Source organism: Xyrauchen texanus, chromosome 32 (genome assembly GCF_025860055.1).
Source record: "Xyrauchen texanus isolate HMW12.3.18 chromosome 32, RBS_HiC_50CHRs, whole genome shotgun sequence".
Classification (NCBI taxonomy): domain Eukaryota; kingdom Metazoa; phylum Chordata; class Actinopteri; order Cypriniformes; family Catostomidae; genus Xyrauchen; species Xyrauchen texanus.
Genome location: NC_068307.1, coordinates 22436330 through 22463009, shown reverse-complemented (window position 1 = coordinate 22463009; position 26680 = coordinate 22436330). Strand labels below are relative to the sequence as shown.

General features: G+C 37.5%; 1 protein-coding gene across 3 annotated transcripts; it reads left to right on the top strand.

The window, feature by feature from the left end:
* The first annotated feature begins 32 nt into the window (after window positions 1-32).
* LOC127626025 (U6 snRNA-associated Sm-like protein LSm4) lies at window positions 33-22734 on the top strand. 3 transcript variants are annotated; one of them, XM_052101532.1, is made up of 8 exons: window positions 33-245; window positions 3146-3327; window positions 4949-5012; window positions 6178-6219; window positions 9069-9167; window positions 12454-12658; window positions 21719-21799; window positions 22496-22734. In XM_052101532.1, exons 1-8 carry the CDS (start codon window positions 243-245, stop codon window positions 22498-22500), a joined length of 681 nt encoding a protein of 226 aa, XP_051957492.1. In that variant the 5' UTR covers window positions 33-242; the 3' UTR covers window positions 22501-22734. The 3 variants fall into 3 exon arrangements, with proteins under 3 accessions (XP_051957492.1, XP_051957494.1, XP_051957493.1); XM_052101534.1 differs by lacking the exon at window positions 4949-5012; XM_052101533.1 differs by lacking the exons at window positions 33-245; window positions 3146-3327; window positions 4949-5012 and adding an exon at window positions 5612-5937.
* Window positions 22735-26680: the final 3946 nt, after the last annotated feature.

The following is a 26680-nucleotide window of genomic DNA, read 5'->3' as shown; positions in this document are numbered from 1 at the left end:
TCACATGACGTATAATTTACGCGTCAATTAGAGTGTGAGGAAGTTGTCATCGGATTTTTAAGGTAATAAACAGCGCGCAAGACAATATTAATAGAAATCAGATGTACATTTTGGATATTTATTTTTAACTTAGAAAATTACCACGTTTGAGTCTCTCTGGCTGTATGAGTGGTTGATCCAGCAGTGTAAACAGATGAGCCGACCGACACCAGTACAGGGGAAATGGATCCCTACCATAATGGATGGTAAATATCTGTGTCTGCTTGCCATAACAGCATTATAACGGAAAAAAGCTGTAAGATCACGGGCATAAATTGGCTAAAAATGGATTGTGTTGTGGTGTGGTGTGGTGTTTACCCTTTTTCATACCATTTCCCCACAGTAATGTAAACACGTATATACATTTTGGATGGCACAATAAAACAAACTGCATGATTTTAAAAAGTTTGTAAAAGTATGTGCTTTGTTATTGGTCACAATTCTAACTGGTCAACGTAACTTTTGCTCAGTTGGTCTAAGTAGAATTTTGCGTGTATACATACATACACACACACACACACACACACACACACACACATATATATATATATATAATTCAATTCTTTCATCATGTACTCACCCTCATGCCATCCCAGGTGTGTATGATTTTCTTTCTTCATCATTACACATTTGAAGAAACATTTTATAAAATAGGGAGTAAATGATGATTTGGGTGAACTATCCCTTTCATAAAAATGTGGTGTCTGTCAGGCGCAGACACAATGAAATGAGCACACAATGTTTGTCTGTGCATACAAAATATAAATAAAAAAATAAGGATAAGTTGCTACAGGTGCATAGAAAGCCTAGAAATATTAGGAAATTTCCTTTTACAGCACTGGAATAGGCATGGAAATTATTCAGTCTTAAAAAGTGAATAAATATTTTTCTAGTTATGCTCCATACTTAAATATTTAATAGGCTATAAACTCTTTGTGAGTGCAATCTATTGATCCCCAATTTAGAATGCCCAATTCCCAATGCGCTTTAAGTCCTTGTGGTGGCATAGTGACTCTATGATGAATCTCAGCTGCCTCCTTGTCGAGAATGCTGCATGTTGTTGTTGCTACACCGGAATGACTTGCTGATCACTTCAGAAGCACTGCCACCACCAGTCTGAACAGAATCCAGTTTCTAGTAAGAAATTGACTTCCAAATATACATTCCGTTGAAATATGTGTTCACGAACAACATATGTTTTATCTACATAAGTGCAGACCATTTTTTTACAAAAATATTATCAGTCCAAAGTATTGACACACCTGACTGAATACATTTTTCATGATCTTAAAACCGAAAGCTGAATGCTTGAAATTAGTATTGATAAAAAAAGTATTTTATTTAATTTATGAATTATACTGGATATTAAATGAAAAGCAGTCAACAAGTGTCCAGCATACATGGTAACTTCTTCAGTACTACTTTAAAAGCATCTTAGGATGCACCTCATGAAGTTGGTTGAGTTTATTTCAAGAGTGGGCAGAGCTGTTGTAAAAGCTAAAACATAAGTAAAAAAAAACAAAAACAATTGGTCATTACATAACTGCCATATTTGCATCTGTGTTATTTCTAAAATAAGGGTTCCCACATAATTTTCCAGTCCTGGAAATCACTTGGAAAAGTAAAGAAAATGTAAAGTGTCCTGTAAAAAATTATAAACAAAAATTCTAAATTTTCTATTTGCCAAGAACTAACACTATAGAACAAGAAATGCGACAAAACAATTTGAATTAGAATTGTGCAAATTTGAATAATAGACTTTTGAATTTGAATTATAAGTGTGATTTTGCCAAATTTAATATTACGTTGTATTTTAAATGGGTTTGAATTTGAATTTTTTAAACTCCAATCAGGACATTTCATATTTAACCAAATTGAATTGGTTTTTTTTATGGCACAATTTTATAAATATGTATTTTCAAACAGCACATTTTTGGTTCTGAATTCTTACACTAAATATCCCGTTATCAAAAATACAGTTTTCAAGATGAAGAAGAAATTCAGAACACTAAATTCAATATTCAAAAATTCAAACTGCAGAAATTCAGATCTACAGAAAGTGGGTCGGAGATCAAGCTTCCGTGTTCCACAGGGAAGAGTAGAGGGTCTCGGATAAGTCAAACGGAGCATTTTGGCCAATTGCAGGTCGAGGTGCAATAATTATCTGGCGCGAGCGTGATTCAAAAGGTCGCCATTCTGGCCATGAATGGTTCTTGACCTTTTATGATTTATATTTTATGGTTAGCACATTCTCAGCACATGAGACATTTGTCTGAGCAGTCTCTGGTATTTGTTTTAGTATAAAGTATATTTAGTATGAAAGTGATTAGTATGCGTAAGAGTAAGCATCACATATAACTCAATAATGAATGTAATTCTGCTTCATTCTGTGATCGGAATCCACATCAGATCCAAGTCGGATGTTATTTCAAACACTTGTTGGTGTTTGTAAGTGCGATTTGAGCTCAAGACATGAACATCACAAATGATCATTCAGATGTGTGTGATTTAGCATGTGTGATTACATTATGCGATTAATTTCATGCAAATTGTAGGCTTATTGTAAGGAATAATGGCTAATTAACACACCGAACTACAACAAACGTCATTCTCACACGGAGAGTGCACATCCCTATTGATGTTTAGTCATTATGCCATTTATTTTTAGTTTGACTTTCAGAATCATTTTATAAGGAACATTTCACGTGTTCTTGTCATAAATCATAAATCTATTCATATTTTATTTTAAACCATAGAAAAAGTATTCAGAAAGCTGTTTTGAAAATATTGTTTATTTTTCCATTTCCATTCGGTGACACTAGTATTGGAATACAGGAATTCCATACTTATTTATGTCTAAAAGCTCAGTAGCTCATATTAAAAAGGCAGATTTTATACAGAAGTGTCATAAACTACACATCTTTTAAAGACTTCTGGAGAGACCAATGTATTACTTAAATGCTTGATCCCTGTCTTTTATTCCCACTGTTATTGAAAATGTGTGAAGCCTGAAAATGGTAATAACTAAAAATGAGGTGCATCCAAATATCTGAGGGACAAGTTAAGCATTTTAAAATTCATAGAATTGTCACTTCTTTCTTGGCAGATCATGGATGAAGCTGACCGTCTTTTAGAGCACAGCTGCACAGGTTTCACAAAAGACCTAGAGTTCATTCTCAGTGTTGTGCCCGCAAAACATCAGGCAGTGCTGTTCAGCACTACTCTCACGACACTGCAGCATCTGCAGTGCATCGCCATGAACAGACCCTTCTTCTGGGAGCACAAACTGTGAGTCACTGCTCAAGTTTCAGAAGAGTATGTAGAGATGCAAAGGACAGAGTGAAAGTGCTTTGACACTGAGCTGTTTAGACAATGGGCAGGTAGCAGTAATGATGCGAATTGTAATGAATTTAGCAGTTCTGGTTTAGATTACAAATCCACTTTACGATTCTGGTTGCTTATCAAGTTCTAACTTTGAAGGAAAAATTAATGGTTGGAATGTTTGGAAAAAAATACCTATTGAATTGGACGTGAAGATTTCCGGTATTTAGTGTGAAATAAAAGCCTGCACACTCTGTCAGGGTGCAGACCTTAGAAGAGCTGGATCACAGATTCATCCTTAATCCTGAGAAAGCCAAGGATGCTTACCTGGTCCATCTCATCCAAAAGTTCCAGGATGAACATGATGATTGGTCAAAATATTCACCAACACATGGAAGTTGTCAGTTTCAAAGAAATTAAAAAAATTAATTATGCATGTGATGGTATCACATTTTCATATCATGATAATTGCTGAAGCTTTTATCATTGTATACCGTATTATCAGAGTATTGAATTACATTAAAAAAACAGGTTGAATAATAAACAAACATTGTTGTTCTTTTTAAAAAAGTTTAATTACTTTTTCAAATTATGAACTGGCTTTTTAAATGAACAGATAACAAAGAACTTTGAAAAAAAATAATAATAATTTAACCACTAATTGACAACAACAATAGAGGGCATGTTTTTTCTGGATAGCAAGCCACTTGAAAGCAAGCTACACATTATCTTCAAATCGCAACAAATGTTCACTTTGTCGTCTTAGTTGTCACTTAGCTAGATGTCTCTTAGCATGTTGTCTCTCAGTTTTCAAAAACAGTTTGGAAAAATGAGCAGAACTGTCACAACTTACCTGTGCCAAAGATGTGCAAACATGTTGGAGCTGTTCCCGTGTTTCGCTGCCACTTTTGTTCCACACGTTTTATACAAAGGAAATTTGTCTTCGACCAACAATCCCTCTGCATTTTATGGAACCAGAAATACTTCGGACTTTAATCATTTTAGAAGGTGGATAAAGGATCGGTTACGTTCCTCCTTCAGCCATGCTTCACATCCACGTTAGTTTTGTTTACTTCAGAGTATATGTCATTTTTGCCGCATACACAGTGTTGTGAATCTTGGTTTATTTAAGGTATTTTGAAGGTCCCACAATAACAATAACATGCATGTTAATTACTGTGATATATTAACAAATACTGTCACATGCCTAATTTCAACATGGATAAAAAATAATTGTTTTTAAATTTTAGAGACAGCGTTTTGTCATCCTTGCAAAGTTCAAATCCTACGTCTTCAGAATTCTCATAGCCACAGATGTTGCTGCAGATGATGGCCTATAATCTCTTTGTCATTTCGTAATTTGCTCCCCTGTAATGTAGTTTTTGTCTGTTATGTTTTGTGCTTCTTTAAAGTGGTTTGGATATTCCCACAGTACAAGTTATCATCAATCACAACACGCCAAACTTACCAAAAATCTACATTCACAGAGTGTGACGAACTGCTTGAGCGGGTGTGTTCAGTGCTTGATTATTAGTACTCTGTTAACATAATTGATGATACGTTCACATTGTCCTTTTTGTGTTGTCAGACAGTATGACATCCACCTCATCAGTGCCATTGAGGAACACATACGCAAGTCAACAACTGAAAGAGTAATTTAAAAAGCATTTTACTTGCATTGAAATAAAAATACTATACTTTTTACGTCTTTCTGTGGGAATAACTTATTTTGTGTGTTTAGATGTAAACTAAAGGCATTTCCTGCTGAAGAAAAAGGTGTTGCAACTCGTTAGCAACATTTTATTTTTAAAACACTAAGGCTTCAAATTTGAGTTATGACTGTAGAACAAAACGTCAAATTATATTTAATTAATGTTTACCACTGAACCTTATTTTACTCCTAAATCCAAAACTGACATTATAAAAACTCCTGAGGGAGCACATGGCTTGAAAATGCTAATTCCCTTATTGGTTTTTGGAGTACAACCTGAACAGCTCTATAACCAAATTAAATTTGAGTTCCTGTAGTGTCTTTATCTGGCAAGAATTTATTTTACAATACTTTACTGAACTAATTTTATATCAATCACAGGATCCAGATTTGGAGGAAAAAGGAAGAAACAAACTAGGCAAGACGAGAGGAAAAAATATGAAATGAAAAGGAAGAAATCAAGAAAAACAATAAAAAAAATTACAACAATGGACTCTTGAAATTTTTTTATATATATAGAGAGAGAGAGAGAGAGATCTTGTTTTTTGTGTATATAGTGTAAATTAACCATAAAAGAACACTTAATAAACTGCATTTTATGGTGGATGTTGAGTCTGTTATAAATAAATGTCACTGTATAAATAGCAGTCAACATCACGACACAAACGGCAGGAGGAATTTATTCGAGGACTTGTAGTTTGACAAGTTCCGGTATCACCTGGAAGTAAAGCAGTGAACGTAGTCTTCTCGGCGGTCTTGTGTTCTAACGAGTTTTCACAACATACCTTGGTGATTTAAAAACTTGACAGATTAAATTAACATTCTAGAACTTTGAAAAGAAAAGATTGACCAATTCAGCTGACATGGTAAGCAGACGTCAGTAATCAAACTGTATAGTTAAATAATCGCGCTTGTAGACGGAGCGTATGTTAAACCACGTTTATTTTTTAAATACAAATCCCCTGAAAACGGACACACACCTCTAAAACACGCAACATATGATTGTTCCTCTGTATATGCTCCATTCACAAGACACATCTGGTTTTCTGTAGAAAATTGGACGCAAAATTCTGCTCGTAAGTCCTCTGTTTCTCCTTCTCTTCCAGCTTCCTTTATCTTTACTGAAGACAGCGCAGAACCACCCGATGGTAAGTATGAAGCAGTTTTAAACTGAACTGCTGAATAGTCACAAATTCTTCTCCAAGAGGAAAGCACCCTGGTGGAACTACTGGTGTTTTAGACATCTTACCATTGCAATACTTATACGCGGTGTTACAAAGGAATTTTATTTTATGAGAGACTATTTATGTAGTTTCTCAACGGTACAAAGTGTATGCGTAATAATTATAAAAGAGGGAGCAAACCGGTTTTACAGTGCATCCGGAAAGTATTCACAGCGCTTCACCTTTTCCACAATTTATGTTCGTTTTATTCCATAATGGATTAAATTCATTATTGTCCTCAAAATGCTGCAAACAATACCCCATAATGACAGTGTGTAAGCAGTTTGTTTGAAATCTTTGCAAATTTATTAAAAATAAAAAACGAAAAAATCACATGTACATAAGTATTCATAGCCTTCAATTCAAAATTGAGTTCAGGTGCATCATGTTTCCACTGATCATCCTTGAGATCTTTATACAACTTGATTGGAGTCCACCTGTGGTAAATTAGGTTGATTGGACATGATTTGGAAAGGCACACACCTGTCTATATAAGGTCCCACAGATAACAGTGCATGTCAGAGCGCAAATCGAGCCACGAAGTCCAAGGAATTGTCTGTAGACCTCAGAGACAGAATTGTATCGAGGTACAGATCTGGGGAAGGGTACTGAAATATTTCGGCAGCATTGAGGGTCCCAATGAGCACAGTGGCCTCCATTATCTGTAAATGTAAGAAGTTTGGAACCACCAGAACTCATCCTAGAGCTGGCTGCCCGGCCAAACTGAGCGATCAGGGGAGAAGGTCCTTAGTCAGGGAGGTGACCAAGAACCCAATGGTCACCCTGACAGAGCTCCAGTATTTCTCTGTGGAGAGAGGAACACCTTCCAGAAGAACAGCCATCTCTGCATCACTCCACCAATCAGGCCTGTATGGACCAGAGTGGCCAGACGGAAGCCACTCCTCAGTAAAAGGCACATGACAACCCGCCTGGAGTTTGCCAAATGGCACCTGAAGGACTCCCAGACCATGAGAAACAAAACTCTCTGGTCTGATGAAACAAAGATTGACCTGAATGGCAAGCATCATGTCTGAAGGAAACCAGGCACCGCTCATCTCCTGGCTAATACATACCTACAGTGAAGCATGGTGGAGGCAGCATCATGCTGTGGGGATGCTTTTCTGTGGCAGGAACTGGGAGACTAGTCGGGATCGAGGGAAAGATGAATGCAGCAATGTACAGAGACATCCTTGATGAAAACCGGCTCCAGAGCGCTCTGGACCTCAGACTGGGGCAACGGTTCATCTTCCAGCAGCACAACGACACTAAGCACACAGCCAAGATAACAAAGGAGTGGGTATGGGACAACTCTGTGTATGTCCTTGAGTGGCCCAGCCAGAGCCAAGACTTGAACCTGATTGAACATCTCTGGTCCTGCAAAGAAGAATGGGAGAAACTGCCCAAAAATAGGAGTGCGAAGCTTGTAGGATCATACTCAAAAACACTTGAGGATGTACTTGGTGCCAAAGGTGCTTCAACAAAGTATTGAGCAAAGGCTGTGAATACTTATGTACATGTGTACATAGATTTCAAACAAACTTCTTTCATGTTGTCATTATGGGGTATTGTTTGTAGAATTGAGGAAAATAATGAATTTTAATCCATTTTATAATAAGGCTGTAACATAAAAAAATGTGGAAAAATTGAAGCGCTGTGAATACTTTCCAGATGCACTGTATATGGAGTATACCCTCGCTTTACCACTGTACCAGAACAATACAATTTTGTTAGGAATATATAACTGGTTTAGACATTACTGATTTGTTTATCATTTTCAACTTAAGACTCTCACAAGTCATTGCAATTTCGACAAATCCTCAAATCTATTAGCTGTGTCTTGTTTCGAAGGCTGCATGCTATGCAGGATGCATGCGTCCTTTGACAGCTGCAGTATTCCGAGCGCCCTCCTTTAAACAAGCCTTGTTTAAGCAAGACAGCCTTCGTAGGACTGTAACATGGAACGTAACATGGTTGCTATGACTGGACGCCACTCTTTAACAAGCACAAGCGCTTTTAATTGAGAAGGGAACAAAGTCACTTAAGAAGGGAATGTATGAGGTACATTTTAGGAGAGTTGTAATGATGCAAAGAGAAAAGAAAAATAGATTTTACAGGTGTACTTTTTGTGTAATACTTTGTATAATTCAATTAATATATAATTAAAATATAGTATATACTCTACACCCATCTACTGAGGTACTTCTACTTGGGAATTAACATTAATTGTGTTTGAACATCATATCTACGGGAAAATTGGCGTTATTTATATATATTTTTTTATAAAAATTTTTTTTACATTTTTCTTTGAAGCAAATAATTGTGGGTTGTGAGTGCCCACAAAGAATACACTGATTTCCCATGAAAGAAGGTTGCATTTGAAGGCTGCAATCGAATTGTCCTACACGCTTTTCTGAAACAAGATAGCCTCGATGACCTATGCAACCTTCGGAAGACGCAGCATTCCAGATGAGACACGGCCACTGTCATCCAGCTAGAAAACGTAACCACAGCAACGTATTTAAATCAGTTCAATTTAGCAACAGTGTTCCATACATTACAAATCCAGTTGTTTTAAGTTTCACAAAGGTACATGATCAACAATCTTAAGATGTAGTGACAACGCACCACTGGCACTAAAGGGCAACTGACAGATTCGTCGACTGACTTGAAGCAGTAATCCTGTACTTGGGCCTTTGTGTTGTTGAGCCCTGCACCATACATAACAATTAAATGGCAATTTCACAGGTTTTAATTCTGGCTGTTTTTGTTTCCAGCTGGTAGAGTTGAAAAATGGCGAGACATACAATGGCCATCTGGTCAGTTGTGATAACTGGATGAACATCAACTTGAGAGAAGTTATTTGCACCTCACGGGTAAAAAAAAAGAAAAGAAAATGCATCACACGCCTTTAAAGGATTCTTTGGAATGTTTTAAACATCATTAACTATGTTTCCATCCAAGGTTTTTTTTTTTTTTGTAACAAAGTGTAGAGCATAAAACGTGTCGACATTATATTTTTCCGTTTAACTCTTGCTTATAAACTCTCATTACTTCAAATGTCACGAAAAACTGGTTTGGAAATGCTTTTTGTCAAGAAAATTGGCATTAACGAAAAAAATATTGTGTCAAATTACCCAAATTTGTTAGTCTATGTTAATCATAACGACAAGGTATACATCCTTGAAAGGCAATTTATTGTACGTGAAGCATTACTCTCACTGTTATGGATTGGTCTTAATGGCATACAGTTCCTTGCGAAAGTATTCGGCCCCCTTGAACTTTTCGACCTTTTGCCACATTTTAGGCTTCAAACATAAAGATATAAAACTGTAATTTTTTGTGAAGAATCAACAACAAGTGGGACACAATCATGAAGTGGAACGAAATTTATTGGATATTTCAAACTTTTTTAACAAATAAAAAACTGAAAAATTGGGCGTGCAAAATTATTCAGCCCCCTTAAGTTAATACTTTGTAGCGCCACCTTTTGCTGCGATTACAGCTGTAAGTTGCTTGGGGTATGTCTCTATCAGTTTTGCACATCGAGAGACTGAAATTTTTGCCCATTCCTCCTTGCAAAACAGCTCGAGCTCAGTGAGGTTGGATGGAGAGTGTTTGTGAACAGTTTTCAGTTCTTTCCACAGATTCTCGATTGGATTCAGGTCTGGACTTTGACTTGGCGATTCTAACACCTGGATATGTTTATTTGTGAACCATTCCATTGTAGATTTTGCTTTATGTTTTGGATCATTGTATTGTTGGAAGACAAATCTCCGTTTAGTCTCAGGTCTTTTGCAGACTCCATCAGGTTTTCTTCCAGAATGGTCCTGTATTTGGCTCCATTCATCTTCCCATCAATTTTAACCATCTTCCCTGTCCCTGCTGAAGAAAAGCAGGCCCAAACCATGATGCTGCCACCACCATGTTTGACAGTGGGGATGGTGTGTTCAGGGGGATGAGCTGTGTTGCTTTTACGCCAAACATAACGTTTTGCATTGTTGCCAAAAAGTTCGATTTTGGTTTCATCTGACCAGAGCACCTTCTTCCACATGTTTGGTGTGTCTCCCAGGTGGCTTGTGGCAAACTTTAAACGACACTTTTTATGGATATCTTTAAGAAATGGCTTTCTTCTTGCCACTCTTCCATAAAGGCCAGATTTGTGCAGTATACGACTGATTGTTGTCCTATGGACAGAGTCTCCCACCTCAGCTGTAGATCTCTGCAGTTCATCCAGAGTGATCATGGGCCTCTTGGCTGCATCTCTGATCAGTCTTCTCCTTGTATGAGCTGAAGGTTTAGAGGGACGGCCAGGTCTTGGTAGATTTGCAGTGGACTAATACTCCTTCCATTTCAATATTATCGCTTGCACAGTGCTCCTTGGGATGTTTAAAGCTTGGGAAATCTTTCTGTATCCAAATCCGGCTTTAAACTTCTCCACAACAGTATCTCGGACCTGCCTGGTGTGTTCCTTGTTCTTCATGATGCTCTCTGTGCTTTAAACAGACCTCTGAGACTATCACAGAGCAGGTGCATTTATACGGAGACTTGATTACACACAGGTGGATTCTATATATCATCATTAGTCATTTAGGTCAACATTGGATCATTCAGAGATCCTCACTGAATTTCTGGAGTGAGTTTGCTGCACTGAAAGTAAAGGGGCTGAATTTAATTTTGCACTCCCAATTTTTCAGTTTTTTTTATTTGTTAAAGTTTGAAATATCCAATAAATTTCGTTCCACTTCATGATTGTGTCCTACTTGTTGTTGATTCTTCACAAAAAATGACAGTTTTATATCTTTATGTTTGAAGCCTGAAATGTGGCAAAAGGTCGAAAAGTTCAAGGGGGCCGAATACTTTCGCAAGGCACTGTAACTGCACAGATCCATGCTGCAAACACATCTTCGTTATGAGACTTCCAGGAGTGCCAACAAAAATATCTTGTATCATGCACAGAGAACAAATGAATGGCAGATCGATTTAATCGTGGTAGACATCCGTTTATTTGTTAAAGTTGCTTTTCCACACCATTCAAAATAATAGTTGGCAGTCATGGAATTAGCCCAAAATACAGAAAACTTGTCAATTCTGTGCAAAGATGTTTTAAATAAAAAATAAATACACAATACTAGGAGAAAAGCTTCAGTGTGGTTTCCTGGAATACTAGCTTATAGCCCAATTCTATAAAATTATTGCTTGGCTTACTTTTGAAAAAATGCCAGCAATATTTCCCTGTATTAAATAAAATAAATTATCAAATCAATAAAGCATTAAATTAAAAAGAAAAAATTACCTAACAAAAAAATAAATTGTTAGGCCTATATAATTGCCTTTTCTTTAAACAAACTTAAATTAGCCATACCCTGTTCTGTAGACAGAAAACGTTGTCTGGGTGACTCTACACTTCAAGACCGTAAACTGTCAGAACTATTTGTCCAATACGGAGTTCACATTCAGAAAACTAGCTTTTGAATATTTTAAATCTAAGTCATTTTACCTTGGATCGCATTTGCTGAGCTTCTTCAGAACATGTAATTTGAATTGACGCTAAAATTAATTTCAGATGACAATCAAGTTGGTCGTTAAATGTTGCTGGACAAATATGTTGGACATAATGCAGTTGTCATGGTGATGCTTTAGATTGGTCCTTATACTATGACTAAAAGTTTCCCCCACTACTTGGTGCAGATTGCCAGCTTGAACAGGGCTATGACGATTTGCTTTCAGGTCAGAACCGGTTGTACCCTGCAATAGGCACAACATCAGAACCAATATTACAGTCTCATCAGAAGGGCAAGCTAAGCGAAAGGTAAACATTTAGTGATATGCGCACATTTCTGTATGGAAACAGCTTAAGGGCAGATTTCTTATGCGATTAAACCAAAACTTATGCGACTTCTTAACTTAGAAGTGTTTTTTTAAGCATGACGTCGTCACGCACTGTTTTTATTGATAAAATACTATTTGAATGGAAATGGGCAGAAGACGGCAAATTTTGCAAACGAATACTTTTTACGTATTTTCACTTTGTCGAAAACAAACCGTGCAAAAAGTGGATGGAAACTGGGTTATTGATATTAGAGGAACAAAAACATGATGAAGAGATCAAGATCTGTGGCTGAAATGTAAAGGATGTTGTCTGCCTGTTTTGATTTGCAGGATGGAGATAAGTTTTGGAGGATGCCGGAATGCTACATCAGAGGAAGCACCATTAAATACTTGAGAATCCCTGATGAGATCATAGATATGGTGAAAGAGGAAGTCCTGTCTAAGGGGCGTGGCCGAGGTGGCATGCAGCAAAACAAGCCACAGGGAAAGGGCAGAGGAGGCGGAGGACCTGGAAGAGGAGGTGGAGCTGGAAGAGGTAAGATGCAATTTAAACCCTCAATTCTGCTGACCTGTTTTACTTATCACGTTTTGTTAAGAAAGGCCTCATCTTTTTAAAGGTAAAGTTTGCACCAAAAATAAATAAAATCTTCTATTTCTTACTCATTATTTTGTTGTTTTCTATGCTCTAATTTTATCTGTGAAACACAAAATAATTTTAAAGAGCAACATGCAGGTTGAATTTATAACTGAATTAATACTTTATATTGTCTGCAGAGGTCTTTTAAAAACACATATGTAGAAATTACTAATGAATTCTCATTTGATGTAGAGATTTTGATGAAAATGTGCTAGGCTCTGGAATACGCCTTTCCCGCTATCAACGCGTCATATGACGTAGGGCGAGGCAAACAAAAGAGCTCGCGGTCAGCTCTCTCATTGTGGGTGTTGATGTAGTTAGAGCAGTAGTGAGAGACAGAAAGTTTTAGAGAAGCCATAATGGTAAATTATTGTGTTTGTGCTGGTTGCACGAATTCCAGCCTGTCAGGACATCGTGTCCATCATTTTCCTTCTAGAAAAAACAAGGCTTTTCGGTCTTGAGAGCGTTTTGTGCAGGTGAAGAGAGCAGACTTCACTGCCACGTCTGTTACCACACACTCGGTCGTTTGTGGCGCACATTTCACTCCGGAGAATTATCGACCTGGAGATTTGTTGGAGTCTTGGATGGGATTTCGGAGTAAGGACCACGTGAGGCTGATTACTGATGCTGTTCCCTCGGTGCGCTCGATGGAATCAAGTCCACCGTCAAAGTGTACACCGGATTTTGGCGCGGGCTGGACTGTAGGACAAAGTGCTAACGTTAGCAGACATTCTGTGCAACGAAAATGAGGACTTAGCAGAGTAAGTCTTACTTTTAATTATTTTAACTCTTAATTTGCTCATAATTATAGGCCTGTGGGCCATCATAGGCATGTTCGTCCACACTGGAGAACTCGGTTTCTTCATTCGCATCCATTGTAACCTGAGCTTGAACTTGACCAGACTCCCTCGCCCATCGTCACTTCCGGTTAGTGCTTTATAGACGCGGAAGTTATTTTATCACAATTTATCTCAAAATATCGTTAATGGCTAAATATATATTACTCCAGTTCAGAAAATCTAGTTGTTTTATCATCAACATACACTATGCTATATAGGGGTGTCCAACCTGCATGTTGCTCTTTAAGAACATTTACGGAGCAATTTTCCATAATTAGCAAATGCTGCTTCTTAACCAAGAATACCACTACTGTCTGGGAATATTGCTACAGTACATAAAACTGTAATGAATGAAAAACACTTACTGAGGGTTTTTTTTTTTTTTTTTTTTTTAAGCTTGAGTACCGCGGTAGTACTGTGTCAACAATATACTGAATTGTATATTGAAGCGCGATTCTCATTTTACTGTTTTACTTTTGATTTGGCGTAACGATATGAACTGGCTAAATCTTGTATTCACTTTAGCTTAAAATGGAATGCAATTTTGTTAACAACCAACAATGTTATTTTTCAATAAACTATATACAATGGTGCTGTTTGGTTTGTATATATTCATTGTGCCCTCTTGTGGATTTAAGGGATAATGTTGATTTTAAAATCTGGTGCCCATTTATTATGACGTTCATAGAAGGATCTTTAATGTCTATTATTACCTAAATGTACCTACAAATGATTTATAAAAGTCCTTATGCATGAGAACTTTTTCCTAAATGTATCCCACTTTAAATAGCAATTCATCACATGTGCATGAGTGCATGGACTCTGCCTAGAGATATCCTAATGTGGCAAAATGGTATACAATTAAAGTGCACATGAATGCACCGATATGAAATGTTTTGGCCTATACAGATTTAAACGACAAAAAAATTATAATATATATATATAGGCCAATACCAATATTTTGCCACTTATTAGGCATGTCATAAAATATTGATATATCGATTATTGATCAGCATGCTATTTTATCAATATATTTTTGAGGCATCGGTGTATTTAATTTGGCAGACTTATACATTTGAAGCTTAATTTGCATGCTTGCACTATTAATCCAATGACAGTGAAGTGGTCTCTTGACCATATGAGTGGGTGACATAACATTTACTGAAGCATTTCGAAATGCACCTGTATCACAACACTGTTACAGAGATTTTTCTACTTTTCAAGAATGAAAGTGACAGGGTTTGCAGGTTAGTGTATTAAACTGATTTTCATTCAAGGTTTCATTCAAGCTGTCAAACCACAAAAAGACATCCTTATAACTGGAAATACATTGTGTAGGCTATATGAAAGATACATATTTACAATATATCATCCAGTGATGACGAGTAAATAATCTTTGTCTTTTGATCTGGGTCGAATTTAATGAAAAACTATGCATGTTGTGCTCTGTTGCACTGCAGATTTTTAAGCAGCCTTTGGAGACTGTGAGCTGTGTATGTGCCTTCATAGAAATTTCTATTTAAATTAAAATATAAATTCATTTTAGTATGCTCCATGTCATCTGCCAGACACGTCCAGGTGTGCTAACCCCATTAAACCCTGCTACTCACACTTCATCAAAAATATATCTGAAAACACAAAAATTTGCATGAAATGGGCCGCCCTATTTATATCTGAAAAAATACCTATATATGTGTGTATGTGAAGATGTGTAAAAGACCTAACGGCATGACGGCGGATGCTGTCGCCATAAAACATAGCATTCTCTGAAATGACTTCAGTGGCAGTGATTTCCCCAGTTTGAACGGAGACGGACACCGAAGAACAGTCTGTTTAAAAAGCGAGATTAGCTGGCTGGGGAAAAATTGCTTTTCGCACAGTTGACATTCAGACCCAGATTTTTCAGATTGCAAAGCACTACAGAGCGAACTGTGTTCGATCGTAGATACATTTCGATGCTGCCGTGAACGTGAGGGAAGCCAGAGACAGACCGAAAGTAAGGACTTTGAATTGATAAGCAGTTCTCTCAAATGCAAATCTCAAACACCGTCTGTGACGTGGTGCAATTGGTACGTGAAATGTATGTGTGCTTCAGATCTATTGACGCAAACCAGTCCTGAGGACGGATGTGGATTAAGATCTGTTTCTGGGGTAACATTTTGAATGGGTGCTTCGTGAGTGCGCAATTCTAGATCAGAGATGTTTGAATGGGACCAAGCCTGCCATCTTTCTTCGGAACAAGAAAATAATGGCTATGTAACCACAGCTGTGTAAGGGACAGTCCCAGGCAGCGACACAATCACATTTTTTGAGAGAAGACTTTGAATCTCTTCGCACAACACTGGCACACTGGTTGGACCACAGATTGCAAAACACCAGTGACAAGACAACATTCCTGGCAGAGTGCTCTGAGGATGTGCAGACCAACTGGCAGATGTTCTTACCGACATCTTCAATATCTCTCTGAGCAGTGCCGTCGTTCCAACGTGCTTCAAGCCACCACCATCGTCCCCATGTCAAAGAAGTCTTCAGTGTCCTGCCTCAAAGACTGCCGTCCCGTCGCACTCACACCCATCATCATGTAGTGCTTCTCGAGGCCCCCCTCAATATACCCACTGCAGTTTGCATATCGTCCAAACCGTTCAACAGACGATGCCATCGCCACCACCCTCCATCTGGCCCTCACCCACCTAGATAAAAAGGACTCATACGTTTGAATGCTGTTCATAGACTTCAGCTCAGCATTCACCACAGTCATTCCCCAGCACCTGATTGGAAAGCTGAACCTGCTGGGCCTGGACACCTCCCTCTGCAACTGGATACTGGACTTCCTGACTGGGAAACCTCAGTCAGTCCGGATCGGGAACAGCATCACCACACTGAGCACTGGGGCCTCCCAGGGCTGTGTGCTCCGTCCACTGCTGTTCACTCTGCTGACATACGACTGTGCAGCAATGCACAGCTAAAATCACATCATCAAGTTCGCCGATGACACGACTGTGGTGGGTCTCATCAGCAAGAACGACGAGTCCGCATATAGAGAGGAGGTGCAGCGGCTAACTGACTGGTGTAGAGTCAACAACCTTTCTGAATGTCGACAAAACAAAAGAGATGGTTGTTGACTTTAAGAGAGCACAGAGTGACACGTGCACTTTATATAGGTATGTTTAGTCAGTGTAGTCTCGTGGTTCTGGGTTTCTCCTATGTTGTTTTTTGTAGTACCATGGTCCTGGGTGGTGGTGCTGAATGTCTGACACCTGTCATCAAAACTTTTGAACTTATACCATCAGAATCAAAACTCCCTATGCATCTAACCTTAAATACAAATTCTGTTTTAAACTGCAAAAAAAAAAAAAAAAAAAGTGGATGACTGGCATGTGCGAGTATGGTAAAACAGTGAAGTATTTGACTTGCTATAACTAAGCTACGTCACCTAGTGCTGGGTGTCGAAAAAAGACTTGAGTGATGCACAACGCATGAGTAGATGCATTTTTTAAACCGCAAAAGATAGGGTTATTTCATTGCATATTTTTCTGACCTTTTATGAGAACCATTTTGGTGTTTCTACATTAGAGGGCACACAATCACTTTTGCCAGTGAGAAAATAATTAACTGAGTATCAATGTTATTTTAGACTGATGAAATTGCAAGAAAGGTAAATCTCAGAATTGTATTCACATACCCCCATTGTCACCTCAAGTACCCCATGGGGGATGCGTACCCCAGTTTGGGAAACTATGTAATTAACAAAAGCAGGCAAGAAGCTGAAGGATGAATTGATAGAAAAATATAGACTCTTTTTAAAAATGAAACTGCTGTATTTTGACTTCTGTTGATATTTACATTTAATGAATGGCATATATTTTTTCCCGATTAAGTAGAGGAAAAAAAATTGGAATCACTTTTTTTAATTTGCATTTCTAAAACAAATACTGGCACAAGTCTAAATGCGAATTAGTCTACAGTTAAAAGACAGTGCTTACAGACCTTAACGAGCTGTTGGACTTGACTAATTGAAAGGAAACATGGCCCCAACAAGAAAGTTGTCAATTGAAACACTGGAAAGGAATATAAAACTCCAAGTAGGAAATCCAACACTTATGGCCTATAAGTTGGTTGTTCCCAGTCTGCTGTGTCTAAAATTTGGTGCAAGCGTAAACAAAATGGGAAGGTTATTAAATGAAAACATATGGGTAGACCAAGGAAGACCTCAAAGCGTCAGGATAGAAAACTTAAAGCAATATGCCGTGAAAATAGAAAATGCACAACAAAACAAATGGGCGGAAACAGGAGTCAATGTTTGTGACAGAAATGTAAGAAATCGTCTGAAATAATGGGATTTACTTATAGAAAAGCCAAAAGGAAACCAGAACTAACACCTAAACGGAAGAAAACAAGGCTACTGTGGGCTAAAGTGAAGCAATCATGGAGTGTGGAAAATTGGTTGAAAGTGATATTCAGTGATGAATCGGGAATCCGCATTGGCCAAGGCGATGATGCTGGAACTTTAGTCTGGTGCCATTCTAATGAAACCTATAAAGTAGGGCTGTCGATTTAACGCGTTAATTCGGTGCGATTCGTTTTACAAAAATTACGCGTAAAAAATAATTTAATCGCACTTCCCCCAGACCATATTTTGGAAGATTCCTGAAAAAAAAAAAAATGCAAGCTTGTAGTACCACCTGTTTACTCTAGAGGGCAGTAAGTGAAACTTCAGCTGTGTGAGCAACGCACAGTTTATACAGTGAAGAAAACACTACAGTAGGCATTCTTGCGTTCAAAACACACAAAGGGATCTCAAGATGTGTTTAAAGGTCGAGTATTAAACTATATTTAACTTGACACAGTGACCTAAACATTTTATTTTTATGATGCAACGCACCCGAGACGCTACACAAACATGTCTGACGCAAGGTGTGGCTGGATTGAGATTCGGAAGTTAACTCATAAATACCCCACTAATTGTTTTCTTGTAGAGAGATTTAATTGTGATGTCGATATATTCTGTACATTTTGTGGTCTGCAGGCAGAAAAAAATGTTTCGTTTATTTTGGAGTTGTCCCTACTCTACTTGCTTTTGTCTGATTTCTGCAAGATTGTTAGAGATTCCCAGCTTTCAACTTTGTTTTGAAAATGTTTAATTCGTTTTTTTAATTTTTTTTGCTAAAACATGTCTCTTCATAAGGAATATTATTTGATACATTTTTTTGCTGTCGTTGGCAAAGTTTAGTATTTATAAATGTAAGTATGGTGGTTATAAACCATTAGTTTTAATTCAGAGGTTCAGCAATACCCAAGAACAATTTCCAATTTGAGTAACAAGAAAGCTGCAAAGTGTATTGAAATATGTAAACCATTTAATATTTTTATTTAAACTGTTTATTTATTTTCCTTGTTTTTTTTTTAATGTACCTCTTGGCTCTAGATGTAAAATTTTTAGCATTTAATTTTAAAAAGTCATAAATCTCCAACTGATTGACATTCACTTGTGAAATGGATTGCTGTGAACTGTGTGCCAATGATTGTCTTATGATCAATAATATGGTAGTAAACAATACATTGTATTCTAAAGCCACTTTTTGTATTGTCTTATCAATGATTAACTCTTTTGCTACAAGAATGTAATGCATTATATATATATATATATATATATATAATATACACACACATACACACACTCACCTAAAAGATTATTAGTAACACCAGACTAATACTGTGTTTGACCCCTTTCAGCCTTCAGAACTGCCTTAATTCTACGTGGCATTGATTCAACAAGGTGCTGAAAGCATTCTTTAGAAATGTTGGCCCATATTGATAGGATAGCATCTTGCAGTTGATGGAGATTTGTGGGATGCACATCCAGGGCACAAAGCTCCCGTTCCACCACATCCCAAAGATGCTCTATTGAGTTGAGATCTGGTGACTGTGGGGGCCATTTTAGTACAGTGAACTCATTGTCATGTTCAAGAAACCAATTTGAAATGATTCGAGCTTTGTGACATGGTGCATTATCCTGCTGGAAGTAGCCATCAGAGTATGGGTACATGGTGGCCATAAAGGGATGGACATGGTCAGAAACAATGCTCAGGTAGGCCGTGGCATTTAAACAATGCCCAATTGGCACTAAGGGGCCTAAAGTGTGCCAAGGAAACATCCCCCACACCATTACACCACCACCACCACCAGCCTGCACAGTGGTAACAAGGCATGATGGATCCATGTTCTCATTCTGTTTACGCCAAATTCTGACTCTACCATCTGAATGTCTCAACAGAAATCGAGACTCATCAGACCAGGCAACATTTTTCCAGTCTTCAACTGTCCAATTTTGGTGAGCTCTTGCAAATTGTAGCCTCTTTTTCCTATTTGTAGTGGAGATGAGTGGTACCCGGTGGGGTCTTCTGCTGTTGTAGCCCATCCGCCTCAAGGTTGTGCGTGTTGTGGCTTCACAAATGCTTTGCTGCATACCTCGGTTGTAACGAGTGGTTATTTTAGGCAAAGTTGCTCTTCTATCAGCTTGAATCAGTCGGCCCATTCTCCTCTGACCTCTAGCATCAACAAGGCATTTTCAGCCCACAGGACTGCCGCATACTGGATGTTTTTCCTTTTCACACCATTCTTTGTAAACCCTAGAAATGGTTGTGCGTGAAAATCCCAGTAACTGAGCAGATTGTGAAATACTCAGACCGGCCCGTCTGGCACAAACAACCATGCCACGCTCAAAATTGCTTAAATCACCTTTCTTTCCCATTCTGACATTCAGTTTGGAGTTCAGGAGATTGTCTTGACCAGGACCACACCCCTAAATGCATTGAAGCAACTGCCATGTGATTGGTTGATTAGATAATTGCATTAATGAGAAATTGAACAGGTGTTCCTAATAATCCTTTAGGTGAGTGTGTGTGTGTATATGTGTGTGTATATATATATATATATTATTATACAATCATTATATATTGAATTATTGTTATATGAGGGGCTTTCTCAGCAAATATTTGTATATGCGATTAATTAATATGTAATTAATTCGATTAAAAATTGTAATCGATTGACAGCCCTAATATAAAGATGACTGCTTGAAGAAAACAATCAAATGTATCTATTCCGTCAATAGAAAATTGTTTTGGTGATGAAGTCATTTTTCAGGATAATGCATCTTGCCACAGAGCAAAGAGTGCTAAAGCTTTTCTTCAGGAAAGGCAAACCGTCTGGATCTCAGTCAGATTGAAAATTTATGGTGGATTTTGAAAAAATTGGTAAATGACAAGGCTCCATCCTGCAAAGCTGATCTAGGTTGGAACCAGCCTGATGGAAAATACTGTTTTTCATTATTGAAGTCCATGCCTCAAAGAACTTTGGCAGTCATAATAGCCAGAGCAGTAGCAACAAAGTACGAATTGTGATATTTATTTATTTTTATGATTCCATATTTTTTTTTTCTCTACTTGATCTGGAATAAAGAATATGGCATTAATTAAAATAATCTAATTTGAATTTGTTTGAGGGATGTTTCACAAAGTCAGAATGTTATTAAACAAAGACAAATTTGTGTCCCATCAGTGATTTGTTTATTTGCTACGATGTAAAAAGGCTAGGTTAACATCCTCCAAGTGTGGCGATTCCCCAATTTTATTTGCCAGGGGGTGTATAAATATTTTTTTCACAGCAGATAATCAAAGAAAAGCATTGACATAATGCATACATAATCTAAATATTACCAAATTCAGACTAATATCTGAATATTCTTATGTAAACATGCTCGCTCATTTATTTAGAAATTCAATCAGTCAACGACTTAATGACTCAAACATAAAAATGTGATCACTGATGTTTTCTAGCTTTTTCCCTTAACTGAAATGTCTTAACAAATTCTATTTTAAATTAACATTTTGGTAGTATTTAAGTAAAATTCTAAATTAGATTGTCATCCCTGTCGACAGCCCTTAATCACAGTTTTGTTATCACAAGATTTTGAACAGCACAAGTTGTAAGGACTACTGTGAGGGTGCAGAAATTGTGACAGAATTGTAATTTTTGTGAGAACTGTTCCATTGAAAGTTGAGGTCACAATTTTTGAAGTGCAGGCAGAAAATTTACTGGTCTCTCTTGGACTTTTTAGGTGTTTTTGGAGGTCGTGGAAGAGGTATGTCAGGAACTGGCCGTGGAGGGCAACAAGACAAAAAACCTGGAAAACAACAAGGTGTCAAACTAACACTACATATAATACACCCACCCCTCCACACACACACACACACACACACACACACACACACACACACACACACACACACACAGAGAAGGCACATCTACAGGTCTCTTGACATGCACACATTAACATCTTTTGCTTTTAGAGACTCATTTAAAGGTGCACTTAGTTATTATTTAATTTGTCATTTTGTACTTGCACTGACACCTAGTGGTGTGGATGCAGCATCATTCAAACACAATAGTTTTCAGTTACATATGCAATTTGTATACATTTACAATTCACAGTCAGCTATGATTAATCCATGAGTGAAAGTGTCAATTAACTGGTTACTGAGATTATGCAAGTATTATTCGGCTGGTCATGTGATTCTAACATGACGTCCCCCATGAGGGGACCCTCACCATGTAGAATAAAACGGCTTTTATGAGGTTAATGATATGACTGGATTCCTCATCTCATGTGATTGGTCATGATTTTATACATGTTTCAAAATTATACATTTATTTTTTAATCAGGAAAAAATTACTGAGCGCACCTTTCAACGTTTTAGTCCATGCTTCAAATTGTGTTTAACAACTTTTTAATTTAAGGTCTTGGGTAGAAAAACAGAAGTAAACATTGCCATGTGAATATTTCAACAAAATATGTGATGATTAAATTGATGTTTTGTATCATTTAATTTCTCAGCTTGAAAATCAACCAAAAGAGTGAGTTTAATTTGAAATGGACGTCCTGGATCTCTGTGAAGATTTTAATTTTGACAAGCTGTAAAGACGCTCTTCTTCTCCAGACAGTTTTTATTTTCTGTTAACTCTCATTTTTGTGTGTTTTCACATTTAATTTTTTGTTCTGTGCTTTAAAATACAGTTATGTTGTAACTTGACTTTTGTAAAATGCACTTGTGAATAAACAATTTTTGTTAAATATTGCAATTGCTGTTAATGTGTGAGGAATCTATAATGTCTGAAGAAAAATCAACTAGAGCTGTCAAAATGAATGTGTTAATGAATGCGATTTAAAGTTTATTTATAATTTTCTTAATTGCGATTTAAAGCATTTACCATTAATACAGCATAAACATTGGTTTGAAGGCCGAAAACATTGTAATTTGTCCGCCAGGACTCGTTATACTGAAGCACACACCACAAACACACACCGCAGCGATTCAGTGTCGTTTATAAAGTGCGGGGTAAGGGAGATTTTTAACAGTATTTGATGTACACAAAAAAAAGTCTTGATTGAACTTGTGACACAAATCAAGTGTTTTTCAGCATAGGTAAGGTGCATTTTAATTACCACAGATTTACGGCAATTATTAACTATCTCCAAAACAAAGAATGAGATGGTTTTTATCTGCAGGCGCTTTTCATGTGGAGTTCAAAATGGCGCTTGACACCCTGACCCTAATCATGAATGCAGCTTCTCGATTGCTATAGGAAAGTGAATAGCCAAAGTTTATGGGCAGGTTCATCTTGTGGGGATGAGTTTAAGAGATGTATTGCCCTTTGCAATGAATATTCAGCCTGTGTGGGGACTAGTTCTTTTGTAGACTTTGGGGAAACGTTATTCATTTTACTTGAATTTGTGCTATTTTAGTGCATTGATATCATTATACTGTAGAAGGCTTAGTTCAGAAAATTAAAATGAAGCGTTATTGTTTTATTTCCTAAGAAATAATTAAATAGAGTAAAATTTCGAACCAAACCTGCCAAGTGTGAACACACCCTTAGGTTGTAATTAGAACACATTTTTTAACCACTCCACAGATTTCATATGAGCAAACAAGTCATTTAGGACACCTCAAAAAAAATTGTGGACCTCCACAAGTGTGGTTCATCATTGGGAGCAATTTTCAAATGCCTGAAGGTACCACATTCATCTATACAAACAATAGTATGCAAGTATAAACACCATGGGAACATGCAGCCATCATACTGCTCAGGAACAGACACATTATGTCACCAAGAGATTAACATAGTTTGTGAAGAGTGCAAGTTTGGCCATAATGGCTATCGTTATGTTTGGAGGAAAAAGAGGCTTGCAAGCGGAAGAACACCATCCCAACTGTGAAGCATGGGGGTGGCAGCATCATGTTGTGGGGGTGTTTTGCTGCAGGAGGGACTGGTGCACTTCACAAAATAGATGGCATCATGAGGAAGGAAAATTATTAAAATAATTGAAGCAACATCTGAAGACATCAACCAGGAAATTAAAGCTTTACAAATGGGTCTTCCAAATGACCCCAAGCATACTTCCAAAGTTCCAAAGGCAAAATGGCTTGAGGACAACAAATTCAAGGTACTGGAGTGGCCATCACAAAGCCCTGACCTCAATACTATAGCAAATTTGTGGGCAGATCTGAAAAAAGCATGTGTGAGCAAGGAAGCCTACAAACCTGACTCAGTTACACCAGTTCTGTCTTGAGGAATGGGCCAAAATTCCAGCAACTTACTGTGAGAAGCTTGGGGAAGGCTACCTTTTTTGGCACTGGTGTTAAACAAATTAAAGGCAATGCTACCAAATACTAACAAAGTGTATGTAAACTTCTGACCCACTGAGAATGTGATGAAAGAAATAGAAGCTGAAGAAATAATTCTCTCTACTTTTATTCTGACTTTTCATAATCTTACAATAGTGGTCCTAACTGACCTAATACAAGGAATGTTTTCTACGATTAAGTGTCAGGAATTTTTAGATGTAGATGTCATTAGTTTAAATGTATTTGGCTAAAGTCTGATTCTGATTGAAACTGTAACTACGAAGAATTATGTGATTAATCGTGCATTAAAAAATGTAATCGACTGACAGCACTAGAAAGTATACATTTTTAAAAAGCAATGCACATTTTGTATTTCTTTGTTAGGTATACACATTGTGTTATAGTTAAAAGCAGAACTCAATTGTTTTTCTTTGTGCACACTGAAATGCAGTCCTGGTAGCACTGCATTTTTTCCGTAATGGTAATGCGTTTTTGTGGCATTTCGGAAAGTCAATTTAACTCTCTGAAATTTCATAAGACATTTCATTCCTGTTGTTCATTAAAGATTATATGATGAAATGCATAGCATAACATTGTACTTCTCTCTGTCTGTAGAGGCAACAACACTTTTTGTATAAAAATGAAATGAGCGTATCAGGCATCTTGTTCTTGAAAGAGGATCTGTTGACCTAAAAGGGGCTGGATAAATTGTGAATAAAAGTGACTTCAAGTACTCACTCAAAAAAGACTCCTTCGCCGCCACCTACTCGCATAAATATATTATTTGCAGAATTAGTCACTGAAAGAATCGGTGAACAAATCCGATCAAATATTTTTTGTAAATAGATTCAAAATCTCCACCACTATAGGCCTACTTTACTACACTTCTCGATTCATCCACAGTTTTCTTACCAGCCTCTAGGCACTGCAATGATGATTATTCCCGCTGGACTGTTTTCTGGTTCAAGACTCCATAAGTAGGCCTATATCAATATAAAAACTACCAAGACCAGCGTGCCAGATGAAAACAAAAATATTATGAGTTAGAGCAAATGTAAGTTCAGGCTCAAATTGTGCAGTTGTTGACTGTCATTTCAAAGTTGTGAAATCACTCCTTAAACTTTGACTGGTGAGGCACTGTCAAAAGACGTTCATTGTAACTATATAGTATTGGCATTTTCATATTATCTGCCAAGAACATGCACAGATGCACGTAAAAACACTGGAGACCGGAATGCAAAAACAGGATTCCGTTATTAATCGTGGAACTAAAAGTTGGATAAGATTCTTGATTCGGAGATCCAATTGGTTTGTTCGTCTGATTATAAATGTGTGAGTCCCATCCATTGGAACACATGATTGGAGGGTTAATTATATTTCAATTTGGCACTGGGAACGCTGCAACAAAACCAAAAAAATACAGAGCTCTCAAGTCTCACGCATTTCAACCAGTTCTCACTCCACACCTTGTATTTCTCACGCTGAGAAATAAGGGATAACTTGTCCCGCTATATACAATTAATGGATGTCACGAGTAGTGACAATGGACGAGGCGCAGGCATACGGCGGGAAGTTCTCTGCCGAGTTCATAGAGTTGTCTCGAGTTATAGTCAAATGCCACCTATCAGCCAATCAGAAATTAGAGTTAGTTGTTTCTGGGTAAATTACGTGATCACGCTGCGAGCATGTTCGTTAGGCATCATTGATGCGCACACACGGAGTGGAATTTGAAAGAGAAAGATCCGATGAACGCAGTAGGTAACCCCTTCATTTTTTTAAAAAAATGTTTTTGCGTTTTATACGATTCCTGGTCGAAATAACCTGCCTATGATCAAAGATAGTGAGAGCTGATGTTCATAGACAAATTCGTGCTAAATTATTATCGATGCAGTCAAAAACTCTCCAACTGCTTTGCAACCAGAAGCTTTAGCTGAAACTAAGGAAAGTACTAGATATGTATTTCATTATTTTATTTCACATTCTACTGTATTAATACTCTTTTCAGCTATGTTCCCAGATAGCAATAAGTCGGCGGGCCGCTGGTGGTGCTCCGGCGGCAGTAGAAGCGGCAGAATGGCGATATCGCAAACACGTTTGACGGCGCACCGCCGGCGGCAGCCAGCAGCCGCCTTCCTACCGCCTTCGTTCCGCGGCCGGCCCGCTGGCTATCCGCCGTTCTGCCGCCGTTATATCGAAGGTGGACCGTCGGAGGCAAACGCTTTTTCGAGCGATCTGCGCGCTTATTGTGTGTATATTATATATATATATATATATATATATATATATATATATATATATATATATATATATATATATATATTTATAGCATGCAGTTTATCAAGAATAATGATTGATCAAACCAGACAAATTTCCATTTGGCGTTTTAATTCCAC